Source organism: Candoia aspera, chromosome 6 (genome assembly GCF_035149785.1).
Source record: "Candoia aspera isolate rCanAsp1 chromosome 6, rCanAsp1.hap2, whole genome shotgun sequence".
Classification (NCBI taxonomy): Eukaryota; Metazoa; Chordata; class Lepidosauria; order Squamata; family Boidae; genus Candoia; species Candoia aspera.
In genome coordinates, this window is record NC_086158.1 from 42,751,346 (window position 1) to 42,768,927 (window position 17,582).

The 17,582-nt window shown below is 37.4% G+C and overlaps 1 protein-coding gene across 4 annotated transcripts in view; it reads right to left on the reverse strand.

Annotated features, from left to right (window-relative positions):
• Positions 1–17,582, reverse strand: part of STAG1 (STAG1 cohesin complex component) — a 205,521-nt gene that overhangs the window by 161,409 nt on the left and 26,530 nt on the right. For all 4 annotated transcript variants that reach the window (XM_063306863.1, XM_063306861.1, XM_063306862.1 and 1 more), the window contains exon 2: positions 7,184–7,308. In XM_063306863.1, the coding sequence (XP_063162933.1) occupies positions 7,184–7,212 (29 nt within the window). In that variant the 5' untranslated portion in view covers positions 7,213–7,308. The remainder of the gene's footprint in view (positions 1–7,183; positions 7,309–17,582) is intronic.

A 17,582-nucleotide genomic window follows, 5' to 3' on the forward strand; every position in this document is an offset into this window, starting at 1 on the left:
AAAGGGGAAAAAACCCTGTATTTTACCATTATTGTGAGCCATTTGAAGAAATACAGTACTAAAATACACATACGTGTTGTGTGTGTGTGTAATTAGCGATGACTAACATTGCAAGGAATTTTGAACAATGAAAAAGAATTGCAGAAACTAGAGTAGAGATTCCTAATGAAAATATAAAGGGAATGCAAGAAAGATGTAGAGTACTAGCCTCAAGCTCTGTATTCTTACTTCATATTCTGCATGTATAGCCTACATTGAAAGAATGAGAATATTTTGACTAGCAATGCAATTATTTTATTTATATCCATTTTAGTTTGCTTTCTGCAGGCTAAAATTGAGATAAACAAACAATAACTGAAATAATGAAATAATTCAAAATAATAGCAGTTTCAACTAACAACATTTACAGAATTTATTATCGACTTTTTGATGCAATAATGGACATTTTTTCCTCACATTAACAGGAAATATTTGCTTATATAGTCTCCAGAGTAACTCTTGTTAGCTGCAGAGTGTGGCAACTTAAATTCTCTCACAAAGAAGAGAATGTATCATCCCAAATTATAACCAAATACTGGCACAGTACTGACAATGGCGGATATCAACGATCTTGTCATCTGAAGGAAATTTTACTCTGCCAAGAATCATAGATTGAAAAAATTCTTACCCTAGCTTGAGAAAATTTCATTTGTCAGAAGACAGAAGAAGGAACAATGAGTTTTGCTATCCCAGACCTAATCCTTACTAACCCCTGAACCCACTGGGGATTATACATTCTTACCCTTGTGGGGAGATGGGCGGTGATAAATTTGATAAATAAATAAAATAAATAAACAGTGACAAATAGGTTAAGAAGTGAAAGTGACTGGAAGTGGCATCCTTGAGTTTGTGATATTAAGTGGAAAAGAAATAGAGAAGAGTCTGGCTTGTATACTACATTTTCTAAGAGCAGATTTTAATGGAAGATAAATCAGATCCAATGACTTGAAATCCTGAAGGTGATAATTATCTAGGAAAGATAGAAAATCTTGAAAAACAAAATACTAAAGGTGCAGTTGCAAACAATTCATAATAGAAAGAAAAATGGGAGACATACAAAGAGACCAATGTGGACAAATGCTGAAAAAGAGTCCCCTTTTTGGGAGAGATGGGTGGTGACAGAAATTCGAAAAATAAAATAAATAAATAAATAAATAAATAAAAAAGGAAAGGGACATCTATAGGAAATGGATGGAGAAGCATTTAAGCAAAAAAAAAAAGGCAGTAATCAGAAACTGTAGGGAGCGCTAAAGCTCAGAATGAACTGAATCTTGTAATAATATTCAATACAACAAAAAGGCTTTTGGGGATGGATTAGAAACAAAAGAAAAGGCAAAGAGACTGTAGGTCTGTTGTGAGGTGAAATCGGTGAACAATGATGGAGAGAAGGCTGAGCATCTTAACTTGAATTTTATGTCTGTCTTCTCTCAGATAGAAAACAAAACCCTAGTTAACCATCACTGTGCCACTAGTGGAAGGAGGAGCTGTAGCTCAGGATAAACAATGAGAGGGTGAAAGAACAGAGCTAATTTAAATGAGTTCAAGTCTCCAGGGTCAGATGAATGACATCCAGCAAAGGAACTACTGAAAATGAATGCAGAACTGTAATCTTTGAGAATTCCTGGAGAACTGGCAAGGTACCTAAAGACTAGTAGGAACCAAGAAACTACTGTTCTGTCACCTTAACATCTATATTGGGCAAGGTCCTCAAGAAGATTATTGAATATCATGTTTCTTAGCACTTGAATAGGAATGTAGCAATTGACAAAAAGCCAGCATAAATCTGTAACAAAGTCATACCAGACTAACCTTATATCCTTTCTTTTTTTTTACAAGAGTGAAAAGCTTAATTGACTGGGGAAAATGCTGTGAACATATTGAACCATGACCTCAACAAACCATCTGACAAAGTCTCTCATAATATCCTTATTCATAAAATGGTAAACTACTATCTAGATGGTACAACTGTTAGATAGACTTAAAGTTGGCTAAATTATCACCCCATAAATACTCATAAATGGTTCCATATTGGAGAGAAAATTGAGTGGAATGCCACAGGACTCTATCCTGAGCAACATATTGTTCAACATTTTAATGAATTACCTGGATGGAGGGGTTGAGATGATTATCGAATTATCAGATGACAGAGAACCAGGCTGAGTGGCTAATACTCAGTGGCTAAAAGATTTGAAAGATTACAAACAGGATTTAACAGTGGGCCAAAATGAATGGGATGAAATTTAATGAGAAATGTAAAGTCTTGTGTCTTTGGAGAAAAAAAATGAGAAAAAGAAGAAGAAAGGCACAAGTTTAGGATCAGGGAATGTTTGGCTTGGCAAAAGTACAAATGAAAAGTATTTCAGTGTTCTTGTCAATCACAAGTTCCTGCCATCAATTCTTGGGGAAACAGAGGTCAGCCAATTTTAGCAGCAAATCAAATCCTTTATCACCTTTACTTAGTTTATAATGTCAACAGAAAACTCCTGTTTGATTTCCTTTTAATATGCACTTCCCTGAGCAATGTCCCACAACTGAAATTTACACTACAGCAAGTTTGAAATACACTGTATATAGCAATACAATAAAACTGTGTTTGCCTAGAACAACAGATATAAAAGCAGTGAAAAAGAGATCTTTGAAGAAAATAATGCCAGGGTTGGTTGGAACATGCACTGTATGTTCCAACAGCAAAGTAACTGACAAACACACTAAACAGAATAGAATACCTATACAGATTAGACATATCAGCATTTTTTCCACCAGTTCTTAGCACCTGTATTTTGCCCTTAAGTGATAATTTTTGTAATCTCATACCAGTGGTTTTTTTTAAAAACTTTATGGAATTCTGTACTTCAGAAGATGAAAAATACAAGATGGAAAAATTTGTATCTAGCAGTTAATTTCATTAAAATCCAACTAACTGAATTGGAATCTAATCATGAAAAGGTCAACCTGATGGAATTCAAAATTAACATAATGTAACCAACCATAATTCAACTGATGTATATCTAAATTACATATTTAAATATCAATATATGTAAAAACCATAACAAGAGCCAGTTTGGTATAGTGGTTAAGGCAGTGTTTCTGAACCTTGGCAACTTTCAGATGTGTGGACTTCAACTCTCAGAATTCCCCAGCCAGCATTCAGCTCCAATTCTAGGAGTTGAAGTCCACACATCTGAAAGTTGCCAAGGTTCAGAAACACCGAGTTAAGGCATCAGGCTAGAAACCAGGAGACTGAGTTCTAGTCCCACCTTAGGCATAAAGCCAGCTGGGTGACCTTGAGCCAGTCATTTTCTCTCAGCCTTGGAAAGAGGCAATGGCACATCACTTCTGAAAAACCTTGCCAAGAAAACTGCAGGGACTTCTCCAGGCAGTCTGCAAGAAATGGATACGACTGAACAGATTAAAAAAAAATTAAGAGAAGAGTTTGACATAGTGGTTAAAGGCACCAGGCTATAAAGCTGTGTGGACTTGCCCAGGCAGTCACCAGGACTCAACACTGACTGGAAAGCACCAAAACAAAAAAAACAAACAAAAAACCCACCAGTGCCTGGTGATTTCTTTACGTCCAATTTGTCTATAAGGCCTGCCACTCCTTCTCCTGTCACCACTATATGGGTCAGTTCATCCAATTCCCTTCCTGAGAACAGGATCTATTTGAAATACATAGTGGGAAATAGGAAGGTGTGGTGTCCAGTGTCCTGTTTGTCATTTACACTGTACAACTCCTAGAGATGTATTGGGAAATGAAAGGAATCAAAGTAATTAAACAAAAAGTAGTAATCTGAGAACTGCAAATGCCACATAATGATCTATATGGTGTAAGTAGATTTAGATACTATTTGGTCTAATTATGTCTGGCTGTATTTCTTTAAGTTGTCCCTGTAGGCCTTAATCTGTCCCTTCTTATTTATGCACAGCCTTATGTAGAAAGGTACTTTTAACTAGTAAATATTTGCCTATTTATCAACTCATATAGAAGTGCTTTATAAGTAAGTTTGCCCTGCAGGTCTTCCTGTCCTAGAACAGATGGCTGGTTCCGTGGTCTGAACCCATTGGGGATTATACATGTGCAATGACTGTGACTGTATGATTAGACAACTGCTATATGGATTATGAGATAGAAATTTTAATACTGCTTCCATTCTTTGCTTTTTTTTATTCTTTTGCTGCTGATGTTAGTTTCATCAACATTCTTCACTTAGGATTCAACCCCCACCTCCTATTTTACATCTGAGTAATTTTTCTATTATTCCATTTTGGGATGATAGTTTTGGTTTGTATTGTTGCTTGTCCAAGTTTTTTTTAATTTCTCAATTGCAAAATACTTCTTCCTCTCAACACAACAGACTCCTTTACTGCAGGATTCTATCAGTTTTACATGCATATTTTATCCTAACATGGCACTGACTGGGCGATGTGCTAGTGACATCTATTCTTACCTATGCATTTGTCTGTCAAAAAGTGATTGCAGATCCTCCTTTTTATCTTTGAGCATTTCAGATTCCTATTTCCGGGGATCCCTGCAGTATCCAAGTAGAGAGTATGCACTGAGTATACTACAGTGGTTCATGTTGCTGAAAGTGAAAGCAAGTTACTTTCAGACCTGGGTAATGTAAGAGTTCTAAAGTCATAATGCCAAACCAGGATTTCTTTCAATAATTTTTTGTTATACATGACAGGAACAAAGTCTAGTCAATATTGTAGAAGAGAAAGTAATTGTGATTTGTTTTAATAATGCCAATTTGTTTTCTCCATTTCTTTTCTCTGCAAGTGCCCAAAAGAAATGGAAAAGCGCACAAGCAAGAAAGGAATTAATGAGGGTTACGATTTCAGATATATTAAGATATAGTTAAAACAAGCCATAATTCATTATTCACTGTTTTTAACTGTAGTTTTGTTGTAAAAATATTTCATGCAATACATTCTCAATCATACAAAAACAGAAATAAATGACTGAATCCAGCTTTAGCAGCTTGTATAACTGGAAGGAGAATCTCTTCTTGAGTTTTTATAGGTACCATCTGAGGACCCTGTTATGAGTTGTTTTTTAGATTGTTTTAGTCCAGGCTGTCTGTGTAGTTTTATGTTTTAATTGTTTTAATGGTTTTTTGGTTTTGTACACCACACAGAGTCCACTGGAGTTGGATGGCTGTAACAAATTTGAATAAATAATAACAACAATATTTCCTTTAGGCATTTCCATCAAAAAGTGTATTTTATCATCTCAGTAATACTACCTCTTCACTGAAATGGTAGGCAAGTTAAAGAAGTTACTATTTCTTACCACTTACCCAAATTCTTCCCAACAGTTTACACCATTCAGATTAATGTTCAATGGACATGTAGTATTAAACATCAGAATCTATTACTTAGCACAGCATGCTACACATACTAATTTGAAAACTAATTAACCCTTAGTAACATTTGCTTTATCACAATTTAAATATACTTGTTTCTGCTTTAATTTAAAACCCTTCTCAGAAAAGCCATGAGTAGTAGCAATTATTTCACTAATAACTACATTTTAATAAGCCTTTAGAAAATCAACTCAAGTGTCTAGTGTGATCCATAATCCTGCCAACAGCTTTGACATTGCAAGTTTCAGAGTCTCTCTATAATACTCCATTTCCAATGCACAGAACTCTTTACATTAAACTTGAATAAATCACAGTTATGTGTTTGTATGAAGATACTTTAAATTTATTTTGAATTATTTCATACTTTATACTAAAGGATCTAATATAAACAATAATAAAATATAAATATTGCATATTTGTAATATAGCATAACAAAAAGGGAGCAACTCAAAAACACATTTGGTTCACTGCCAAGTGTACAGCTACTGAATGTCTACTACAACTACTTTTGCTTCAACCAGTTGACAACCAGTTCCATCCTATTAACCATCCTAAAACTACTTACAAAATAACCACAAATGATTTTATTAGGAATAATTCCAGAAAACATAAATGAAGAGAGTCACAATTTACCAAGATATATATATTGGTAGCTGCAAGAACAAATCAGGCATAGCATTGGAAAAATGAAACTCTGCCAATGATACAAGATTGGGAGACCAAAACTGGAGAATATGCAGCAATAGCAAAACTGACAGTATATATTTATAATAGAAGCCTAATTAAATTCAAGCAGGAGTGACACCTTTATGTATGACACATTATACAACAAGGCAAATTCAGACATTTAGAATACAGTATTTAGGAAAACAGTTAAAAGACCAATCAAAAACAACAGATGAAATTACTTAAACTGATACAAGCAATAACCTCCAATGTTTAATGTGGTCAGCAGTTGGGGAAATAAATGGAAGGGAAGGGGAGAATCCATTATCAATTTTTTTTCCATAATGTTTTTGTTTATATTTTGTTAACAGTTGTTTATATTCTGCATTGCTTTTATATCTTTATTATCTTCATTATTGTTCAATTTCTGTTTAAATAATCTTTCAAAGTTTATGCAATAAAAAAGAAGTTAAAAAAGCCAATTTCAAACCAGAAAAAAACTACTTACAACATATTTATAAAAATTCAGATCAGTATGATTTTTTGGTGATATACTAAGCATTCATTAACTTTTTCTCCCCAATGATAGGATGTTATACGCTGTTATATGACTTTAACATCTTCTTCCTTTTACTATATGACCACAGAAGATAATGATCACAGATCAATAAAATACTACCAATTCTTAATCCGAAATTTGTTCTGCAATGTAGTTTTAATTTGTATTTAGAGATCTGCTAAAACAGTAGTTCAGGTTATATTTTTTCATAGTGTACCTTTCTGCCTGTATCCATGTGAGGGGATATAATTACCATCAAACAACATTCATTTCAAAAATCAGCATGCAGGTTATGCTCATATTAAAACAGTAAAATGAAAAAAAAGTTCAACTGGTATAAGAAAAAAGACTTTTAAAAAAGAAGGAATTTAAATGTCATTTGTACATTATGTTTTCCAAGATTAATTTCAACCACACACATGCTTATAAAACTCTAGCCAAATATACAAACATGCTGCTGCAAATCCAGTATCTTTTCCACAAGGATATCCTTGATCCCCAAAGAATTTACTGTATGGATTACTGTGATTTATTTATAAAATTAACTACTCACTGTAACACTGGTAACTCTGAAGTAATCATTTTGTAGCCCACTATGGCCTGTTAATAGAATCAAAGAGATATCTTGTAGCGGTGTCTTTATCAGTCAATGTCTTCGTAATTATTTTCAAATCCAGCCTATAAATTAAAAAAAAATTAGTTAGACACAGTTCTTAAGTTAAACGTAAGATCCAAAACAACAAGAACCTAAAAAATCTGGGGGAGAAAGGTTTCTCAATTAGTGTCACTTAGTGTTTTGAATATTCAAATCCAAAAGGAAGCATTCAGGCCATTCAGATAACATCCCCATTCAAACAACACATACTATAATTTACTTCAGTGACATAAACTAGATACTGTTTCATGTGTAGCTATCTAATTCATTTATTTATTATTTCTCAGCTTTTTATTCAGTTTGAGTACTGAAGATGGCTAACGATCAGTAAAATGCAGAATACAAAAAAAAATCAAAGAAATAAGTTAAAAGCTATGCAAACAATTAATAATTAAAAGCCTGGCAAAGGTAATGAGCCACACTTGCTCTCCTAAAGGGAAAAAAATGGGGGTCAAACACAACTCCCAAGAGAATGCACTAGTCAGCCTTGGCGTGGTTTTGTGCGTGTGGGGGGAGAGAACGCATGCATAATTGACAACACCTGAGATATCAGTATAACGTAGAATCTTTAAGAATCAAGAACACATGTACCTGTTGGAACAAGTCAGAGATTTTGGTCTGGACATAACACTAAACCAATCCACAGACAGAACTTCCCTGATAGGAGATAAATTTGGGTGTATTAAAATTGCTAAGTATTCTGGCTTATAAAGACATCTGAACTAACCTTTTATCAATGAAAGATGCAGCAAAGTTTTAAGAGAGATGTTTTAAATGCTGTTTGTTTGTTTGTTTACAGGACTTATACGGCTGCCTCTCTCATACAATGACTCTAGGCATCTCACAATAATCCTTAAAACAAAGTTAAAAACATACCCTTCCTCCAAGCACCAGACCAAACATCCTTAAAGCTCAACCTCCCATCCTAGCCCAATGCTTGGGGGAACAGCCCAGCCTTGACAGCCCTCCGGATGGCTAAGAGGGTAAGGATCCCTCTGATCTCCAGTAAGAGGCAGTTCCAAAGGACTGGGACTTCCACCAAGAAGGCATGCCTCCAAGGTCCCATCAGACAGCAACATTTAAGGGAGGGGACCTGGAGTGCACCCAGGCCCGCAACTAGGGTCTCTGCCACCCGGGGCAGACATGGATTCCGCACCCATTTTGGCGCTCCCCCAGTGCTCATTTTGATGCCTCCCCAGCGCGGCACCCAGGGCACATGCCCCGCTTGCCCCCCCCAGTTGCGGCCCTGAGTGCACCCACCCTATCTAACCTAGTAGGACAGGCAGATACACACAGGGAGAAGCAGTCCCACAAGTAACCTGGCCCTGTGCCATGTAGGGTTTTGATAAGCAGGACCTTGAATTGCACCTGGAAAACAACTGGAAGCCAATGCAGTTCACGCAGCAGTAGTGTTACTCGGGTAAACCGCGGGACCAGTTGCAGCTTCCAGATGGTCTTCAAGGGCAGCCCCATGTAGAATGCACTGTAGTAATCCAAATGAGAGGCAACTAAGGCATGGGTGACTGTGAGCAAGGCCTCCCAGTCCAGGAATAGGTGCAATTGGCACACAAGATGGATTTGGGCAAAGGCCCCCCGGCCACACCTGCTACCTGCTCTTCCAGCAGGAGACCTAAATCCAAAAGGACCACCAAATTGTGCGCTAGATCAATACAGGGCAGTGTTACCCCATCCAGAATCAGAGATGTCAACTCTCCTGACCCGGGGGGGGGGACGGGACCACTCTGTCTTGCTATGGTTGAGTTGCAGCTGGTTCCTCCTCATCCAGGCCTCCAGGCACTAAGCAGCACCTGAACAGCATCACTTGCCTGACACAGGGTAGAGATGTATAATTGGGTATCATCGGCACACTGATGATACTGAATGCCATGCTGGCAGATGATCTCTCCCAGCAGCTTCATATAGATGTTAAACAGGAGGGGAGAGAGACTTGAACCCTGAGGTACCCCACATAATAGGGGCCTAGGGCTGGACGTCTCCTCCCCCACCAGCACTCGAGATAGATAAATTTTATTAAAAGTTTTAAAAGATAAAAACTAACAAAAATTAATACAGAATAAAGAAAACAAAGAAAGAAAGAGAGAAAAAGAAAAAGAAAAAAGTTCAGAAAGAAAAAAATAAAAATACAAAAGAAGCTTCTGATTTCCTTTGCAGCAAATACAAGTATGATTACAAAGCCATCTTCTTACTCTATGGTTACAAAAAAAGTTCACCTTTTTCATTATCTAATTTTTTTTCGAATAATCAAAACCATAAGTTGTAAGTGCATTTTTTTTTCTGTTTCATGCAAAAAGTCTATAAGGAGTTTCCAGTCAGCCATAAATGTCCTCCCCCACCAGCACTAACTGGTACCGGCCATGGAGAAAGGAGGAGAACCACTGCAAAACAGTGTCTCCCACTCCCTGGTGCCAGTCCAGCAAAATACCATGGTCCATGCTATTAAAAGCTGCTGAGAGATCCAGAAGGGACAGGATGGACACACCACCCCTATCCCGAGCTCTCCAAAGGTCATCCACAAGTGTGACCAATGCTATCTTGGTAATAAAGCCCAGCCAGAATCCTGACTGAAGAGAGTCCAGATAATCTGCTTCATCCAAGGCCCTCTGTAGCTGGGAGCTCACCACCTTCTCATCAACCTTCCATAGTTGGAGACTGGATGGAAGTTATCCAAAATGCAGGGTCCAAGGATGGCCTCTTGAGGAGGGGGTAAATCACTGCCTCTTTCAAGGCTGGCAGAACAACTCCCCCTTGCAAGGAGGCATTTACCACCGCTTGGACCCAACCACATGCCACCTTCTGGGAGGACTTAACCAGCCAGAAGGGGCATGGGTCCAGACTACAGGTGGCAGAGCTCACAGCAGTAAGGACCCTGTTAGCTTCCACTGGATCTGCCCAGCCAAAGTCCAACTCTGAACAAAATTGAGCAACTTTATCAGATGCCTAGAATAGTCCTCACAGTGACCTTGCAAGGACTCACCCAGCCCCCCCTTACCCAAAAGGGCCCTGGACACCCAAAACAGGGCCGCTGGCTGGCCATCTGCAGACTCAAAAGAGCAAACAAGTAAGTACACTTTGCCACTCTTACCGCCACAAGCTAAGTCCTAATAAAGGCTCATACCTGTGCTCAGTCAGCTTCATCCCTCATCTTCCTCCAGCAGCACTCTAGGTATCTCATGTGTTTGTTTCATTTTCCTGAGCCTGGCCGTAAACCAAGGGGCCCTTTGGGATCCATGATCACAGAGAGTCCGCACAGTCGCACTCTGATTCAAGGCCCTCATCATCACATGCTCATTCCAAGCTGCAACTAAGGCCTCACCCGAATCGTGCACCTGAGCCTCAGGAATAAGCCCGAGCTCCCTCTGAAACCCTATTGGGTCCATCAGACACCTCAGGCGGACCGATCAGATGGGCCCAACCTCCCTGCAGTGGGTGACAGCTGCAGAAAACTCCAGGGCCAAGAGGAAGTGGTCTGTACATAGCAAGGGACTGATGTTAATGCCCCCTAATCCTAGATCTCCTTGCCACTGCCTCTGTGAGTTGGGCTGTCAATAAGCTGGACCACGTCCATGGTGGCTGTGAACTCCTGGGCCACCTCTGACTCCAGGCCCAGAGAAGGCAGGTTGAAGTCTGCCCAAAACCTTAAGCCTGGGGAGCTCCACTGCCAACTTCACCACAGAGTCCAGGAGCTTTGGCAGGGCTTCTGCCACCTTGCAGGGAGGAAGTTAGGCAAGCAACAAGCCCAACTAATCCCTGCAACCCCATTTCACAAAGAAAGCCCCGCACCCAGCTATGTCTGGGGCAGTGCCCCTAAAGTCCACTAGAGTTTTATTTATATTTTATTATTATTTTAGAAGGACTGCCTCTGTTAATATATTTATTTAAATATTTAATATATTATCCAACCATAAATATTTTATAGGTACATATAAAACTAAGATGTAGCTTTGCATATTCTATACTATTTACAGCTTCTAAACAAAATCTGTTGAGAGTCAGATTTTGGGATTACTGAGTAGCTTTTTTTTACTGTAATTCTAAAACTGTAACAAAAAAAGAACTTTATGGTTCATGTTTTATTGTTTTTGTAATAAGTAAGCTCAAATAAATTATTTTCTTAACAATAACAGAGATCATAAGCCACAGCCCTATGCAAATCACATTTCATATTATTAAATTCTACTACAATAATGCATTTTTGTATGCAGACAGTGAATGTTCTAGCATAGTCTTCCCCAATCTGATGTCCTTTATGTGTGTTAGGTAGGGAGTGGCTAAACTGCTCCATTATCAAATAGCAACTAAGGAAAGGGGGATGGAGGAAAAATGTTTGGGGAAAAAGGAATTTAAAACAACAAAAACAAAACTATACATAAGAGTAGAATGTGAAGGAACCACCATAAAATATGCAAATCACATGGTTATAAATGTTAATTAACTTGATTCCTAAAATTCTGTTTTGGGAAATCCAAACAGAATAAACAGATAGGCCTAACCACAAACAACTGTCTAGAACTACAACCCTAACAGAAGAGAACCATTTTGGTGTAGTGGTTAAGGCACCAGGCTAGAAACTGGAAGGCCGTGAGTTCCAGTCCCACTTTAGGCATGAAGCCAGCTGGGTGACCTTGGGCCAGTCACTCCCTCTCAGCCCTAGGAAGGAGGCAAGGGCAAACCACTCCTGAAAAAACCTCGCCAAGAAAACTGCAGGGACTTGTCCAGGCAGTCTCTGAGAATTGGACACGATTGAACGGATTAAAAAAAGAAGAAAGTGAACATAAAAAGCACAAAAAAATTATTTCATACAGAAATTATACTGTAGTTCCAAGACACTTATATTGCCATTTCCAAAATAGAATCAAAATTATGAAATTGTACAGAGAAAGGAGACAAAGCATTAGATAGATCAATATCTTCATCATAAAATGGCACTAGAAGCCATAACAAAGAAAATTGACTAAAATAACAAAAATCTGAAGTGAGAAGCGGCAGACCAAGAATGCAACTGCAGAAATATCAAGAGAAAAGAAAAGACAAAGAATGTACTGAAAATGCGCAAAATTATGGTTATTTTGATTGTGGCACCTTGTCATTACAGTTCCCAGAATTTTGTAGGCAACTGAATGATTAAAAATCTCACAAAATCAAGAATGCTTCTGTGTAATGTAATCAATTACATGCATGTTTCTTTCCTCCAGGTAAGACAGCAGGCTGGCACACTGATCACTTAGGATACCTTACAGGATAATTAAGCAAGTTGTCTCTTACTGGCCAGTGTCAACTTATTTTGTTTAAAATCATCCATATAGACAAATATTTTTAGGCGTAATTTTCCACATGAAGCTTCTGTAACCTTTTGAAAGAGTTAAAACCTTCTCTGTCTCTGCTACCTGCATGAAGACAATTAAAGAAATAGCTTGTCTTCAAACCTGTCTAGGCAAAAATCAAGCTTTTGGTATGACCAAGAATATTGATGGATGTATGGTCAAGTTGTACCTCACCATATTCATATTAAGCCAAATATTATATGTGTTTAATCAGCATCCAAATAGATTAGGCTTGCTGAGAGACTGGGAGCATAGTGAAAGAATGCATTAAAGCTTTCCACAGACATTTCTAAATCATTTCCTTATTTCTGATCTTTAGGGAGTAAAATAGCAAAAAGAAGCACAATCTACACATGGAAGGAAAATATAATTTTTCTTAAAGAACAACAAAAAATTTTCAGAAAAATTCTAGGAAAAGTGGCAAAAATTCCCTCAGTAATAATTGAGCATGTTTGGTGTATACAGAATGATCTTTACTGGAGGGAAGGAAACCCCATGAGGGAAGAGAATGGAATGGTGTTTCTGCAATTCTGAAAAAGGAACACTCAACACTATAATATGTATAAATGTGCATAGAAATAATTTTGTACTTCATATTGTTCCAACAAGTATAGAAAGTTCATCAGTATAATGCAAATCTAACCTGCACTCTCTGTTTTTTGCAGCCCCCAGAACATGTAGGTTAGGGGCAGAGTAGGGATGGATTTGCTTGCTTCATGTCTTGCAGCAGGATAACTAAACTCCTTTCCAGCTGCCTCTGCCTTCCATCCCACAGGTTGTCCTAGGATCTCCAGATATCTTCTCTAACCAAGCCTTGTCAGCCCATATATCACAGTGACACTTCAGAAGCAATGCCCACTCCAGAGCACGGGGGGGGGGGGGGGGGTTTGTACCTGGAAGGAAGCACTGCTTGATGTGAGAGGTCTCAAGAAGTGACTGCATGGTCTGACCAACTAAGCCCTGTTGGGCTAAAGTGAGCTAATAGTGCTCCAAAAAGAGTGGCAGCAGCCTAACTGTGGCCTAGCACCCTCAGCTCCTACAAATTATGGGCTGCAGAAATTACTTTGAGGGTGTATGCAGCCCACTGGCTGTAAGTTTGAGATCACTGTTTTACATCTAACTGTAGGCATCATAACTAATTTCTGCCCTATTGGAAATGAACAAGAAATTATTGGTCCCCTCATTCTACAAAACCAACATAAACAAGGAATTTTTTTTAAATTGTGAATAATCTACTATTAACTCACTCTGTGATCCATTTAAAATAGATCTTTAAGGGAATTCTTTAAAGAAAAAAACCACCAACACAATATGCAAGCTGAATAAATTAAGGTAAAATGGAAATTAAATCACCAATAAAATATTCAAAGACTGGGAATATGTATAATGGATGATCAGGAATATGTATAATCCTATTATCTGACCTTTCCAATTCCAATCATTTTTTAAAAAAATATATAATAGGGTTTGGGCAAATTCTATATTTAAATGAACAATTTGCTAATATACAATTTACCAGAAACCAATGCTATCACATTGAAATTATACTAATTTTTTGCAGTAGGAATTCTGTTTGGTACTAACCATCTATTTTCTAGCTTCTATATTTCTCTTTTCTTCATCAGGCATATTAGTGTGCATTAACAGCCAGATCATATATATACAACATTGCTTGTGACCTACTAGAAAGTTGCTATAGCAACCACTGCTTTCTGCAATACATGTTATGCATTTTAAGTACCATCAGAGTGAGTATAACATGCCTGTCATTAGCAAGCATAGCTTATAATAGCTCAAAATGAAAGATTCACCATGAGGAAGTATATTTTGCAAATCAAAAAATCATTTAGTTTATCTAACTTAAATTACTTTAAGAGTATCTAACCTAGAGTCAAAAATAAAACAAATTCATAGGATATAAAAGCTACTTAATATCTTGCACATCAGTAGGGAGTGAATTGTGACTGAATATCAACTAAAAATGAAACTAGAAACTGCAGGTAAATAGCCTTCAATTTCAACTCTGAAAGGAAAGCAGCTATAATGCAGCACACCACAAATAATAGTAAAGTACAATTTAATACTTATTGATATATATGAATGGGTTCATGCAAGGTCATTCATACACAACAGTAAATATATATAAGGGGGAATGAGCCCCTATAAAATGTTAGGCTCACATGTTCCCTCTTCCCATGTGACCAGCAAGAAGAATAATACTAGACATTAGTGCAATCTAGCAGACTCCAGGCTTGCTTAATAAAACTCTAGTTTATTAAACAAACTACAAAAACAAGCTAATATTTGTAGCTGGCTGTACATAATAAAGAATTTTGCTAACCATGGGGGAAGAGAGGGAAGAAGCTGTGCTCAAGCTTGACACCTCACACAGAACCATTTCTATATATAATCCTATATACTGATTTAAAAATATAAACAAAGCAATTAGTAATGGGGAATTGGGGGTGGCATTTCACTGTCACAATTACATTTAAAAACTGTCAAATTGGTGCAATTTGACAACTGCTCAAGGTGAATCCCAAGCCCCCTCTCTCTAGCTCCAAGGAAACTGATGCATCCAATTTGTTCAACTCTACTCATGTCTGGGAAAAGGAATAATTCCAAGAGGAAAGCAATTTGAATCATCATCAAAATAATTAAATTTAGTGATTTTACATTTTTATAAAGGTCTGCTAATGCAAAATTGTTTTACTTTTCTGCACTATTCCCCCTTTTCTTGAAATGCAGGTGAATTTGAAACATAGCTTCATTTTAAGTATTTCCAGCCTTATCGCTAGCTATGCCATGAAACAGATGCATCTCTGAAAAATAACCAATGCAAATTTATTTCACAGTATAATTTGTTTAAAATTAGAACTAGCTTTACTTTTTCCCTTGTCTTAATGCCCTAACATTTAGGCAAAGTGGTTCCTGCAGGCACAGAGGTGACTGCAAGACCTTCCTTGTACTCAGGACTGATCTTCTTCACAAGGGCCACTAAAGTTTTCCCTCTACCAGTAATTTGCTTCTGCTGCCAGTCACTGTTTTTGTTTGTTTGTTTGTTTTGCCACTTACAGTATTTCTTCCTTTCCCTAGAGCATCCTTTATGCAACCAAAGTGACAGATGCTAGATCATCACAGCAGGATAGGAGCAACTTCTATCAAAATTAGTAGAATAGAAAATAAAGCAGTTAACCTTTTGTTATGTTTGCTGCCATCACATCCTTGTGGTTTCCTTTCTGTCCTCACCATATTCAACATTATTAAAGCAGCTACCTGACCTAACCATTAGAAGAAAAACTGAGCTTGGAAGGAGGATGCAAGCTTACTACTCTTCTTTGAGTAACTCTATGGCTGCCGCCGATAGCGATAGCTATAATGGAAGAGACGGAGATGCTGTGAAGAAAATATGGACTAAGATCACCAACAAGAGTTGCAGGACAAGTACCTATTCAACCAAGCATCCCTGAGGGCTATCTAGAACTGACACAGTGAAAAAGACAGCCTTATATTGCACATGGTATATCTGTTCATGGAGCAACTATAGCATTCAAGCAGCAGCTTTGTGGATGGCCCAACATCAACATCATGACACTGCAATAGTCAAAGGTAGACTTTAAAGCACTTTAAACACTTAAATCTCTAACAGTATTCTACAGCCACTGGAACCCACCCACCCACCTCCAAAAAAGAGAAAAAGATATACATTTTCTTCTTTACTCTAGGTTTTTACTGGGATGAAAATATATGAATGTACATGTTTTAAGCAAACCAAAAACTTTAAATATTTCATATATATACAATACAGTATTTAATATTTTAATATTTTACACATGCATAAAAATGAACTTATATCTGAATAATTTAGTAATATCAACTGATGAGAAGGGAAAGAATGTAAAGGAAGAACCAGCATGTTTCTGTTAGCATTTACTAGACATTACTTTATTTCCCTATGGGTAGGAAAAAGTGTGTTTGGAAGGTATTTGGACTCAGTTGAATTTACAGATATTTTAATCACAATTAACCAGTTTTGTTTTTTTTAACTTGGCCTTAATTCTAGGGCAGCCTTTTTGCAAACTGATTGATTATACACCATCAAGTCTGTCAACTCTTCGCAACCACACAGATTTTCTCCATGATAATCTGTCCCTAACCTGGTCCTTCAGGTCTTTCAACAGTGCAACCATTGCCACTGTAGCTGAGTCGATCCATTTTGCTGATGGTCTTCCTCTTCTCTTTCCTTCCACATTTCCCAGAATCAGAGCCTTCTCTACAAAGCTAGGTCTTTGCATACTGTGTCCAAAGTAGGATAATTTGAGCCTGGTCATTTTGGTCTCATGTATGAACTCTAGATTGATTTGTTCAATGATCCATTTGTTTGTTTTACTGGCTGTCCATGATATTCTCCAACTCCAAAATTCTTTGCAGACATTTTGAGATGTCTTTGGCACTTTGACAAAAGTAGCTAATTTTCCCCAGAGAAAAAGGGAGATCACAAAAAAGACAGGAACAAGTGTTTTCTTTAAATGAAGTTAAAAATAACAATTGATTTGTGTTGATTTTGAGGCCAGATGGGAGGGGGGTTGGGTAGAGATTTGAGCAGTTTGCCTACCCTGCACCCATTTACATCTTAATTTTTTAGAAAAGGCATTGCTGGAAACAACATCAAATGCAGTACAATATACTTCATATATGAAATAAGCTAAAAGAAGTATGAATTAGCTGACTACTGAGACATTCTCAGTAGGCTTGTAAGATGGCAAACAGGAAAACTGACAAGTTATGAAAAGTTATCTGAAGAAGAAAGTGTAGAAAATATGAAGTACCATACGTTAACAACGGCTGTTTCTAAAAAAAAAAAAAAAGGTTTAGAAGGAAGTCTTAAATGTGGACAAGAATCCTACACTTGGAAAGAATGTAAAAGAAAAGCTTAATATAGCTCTGTATTGTAA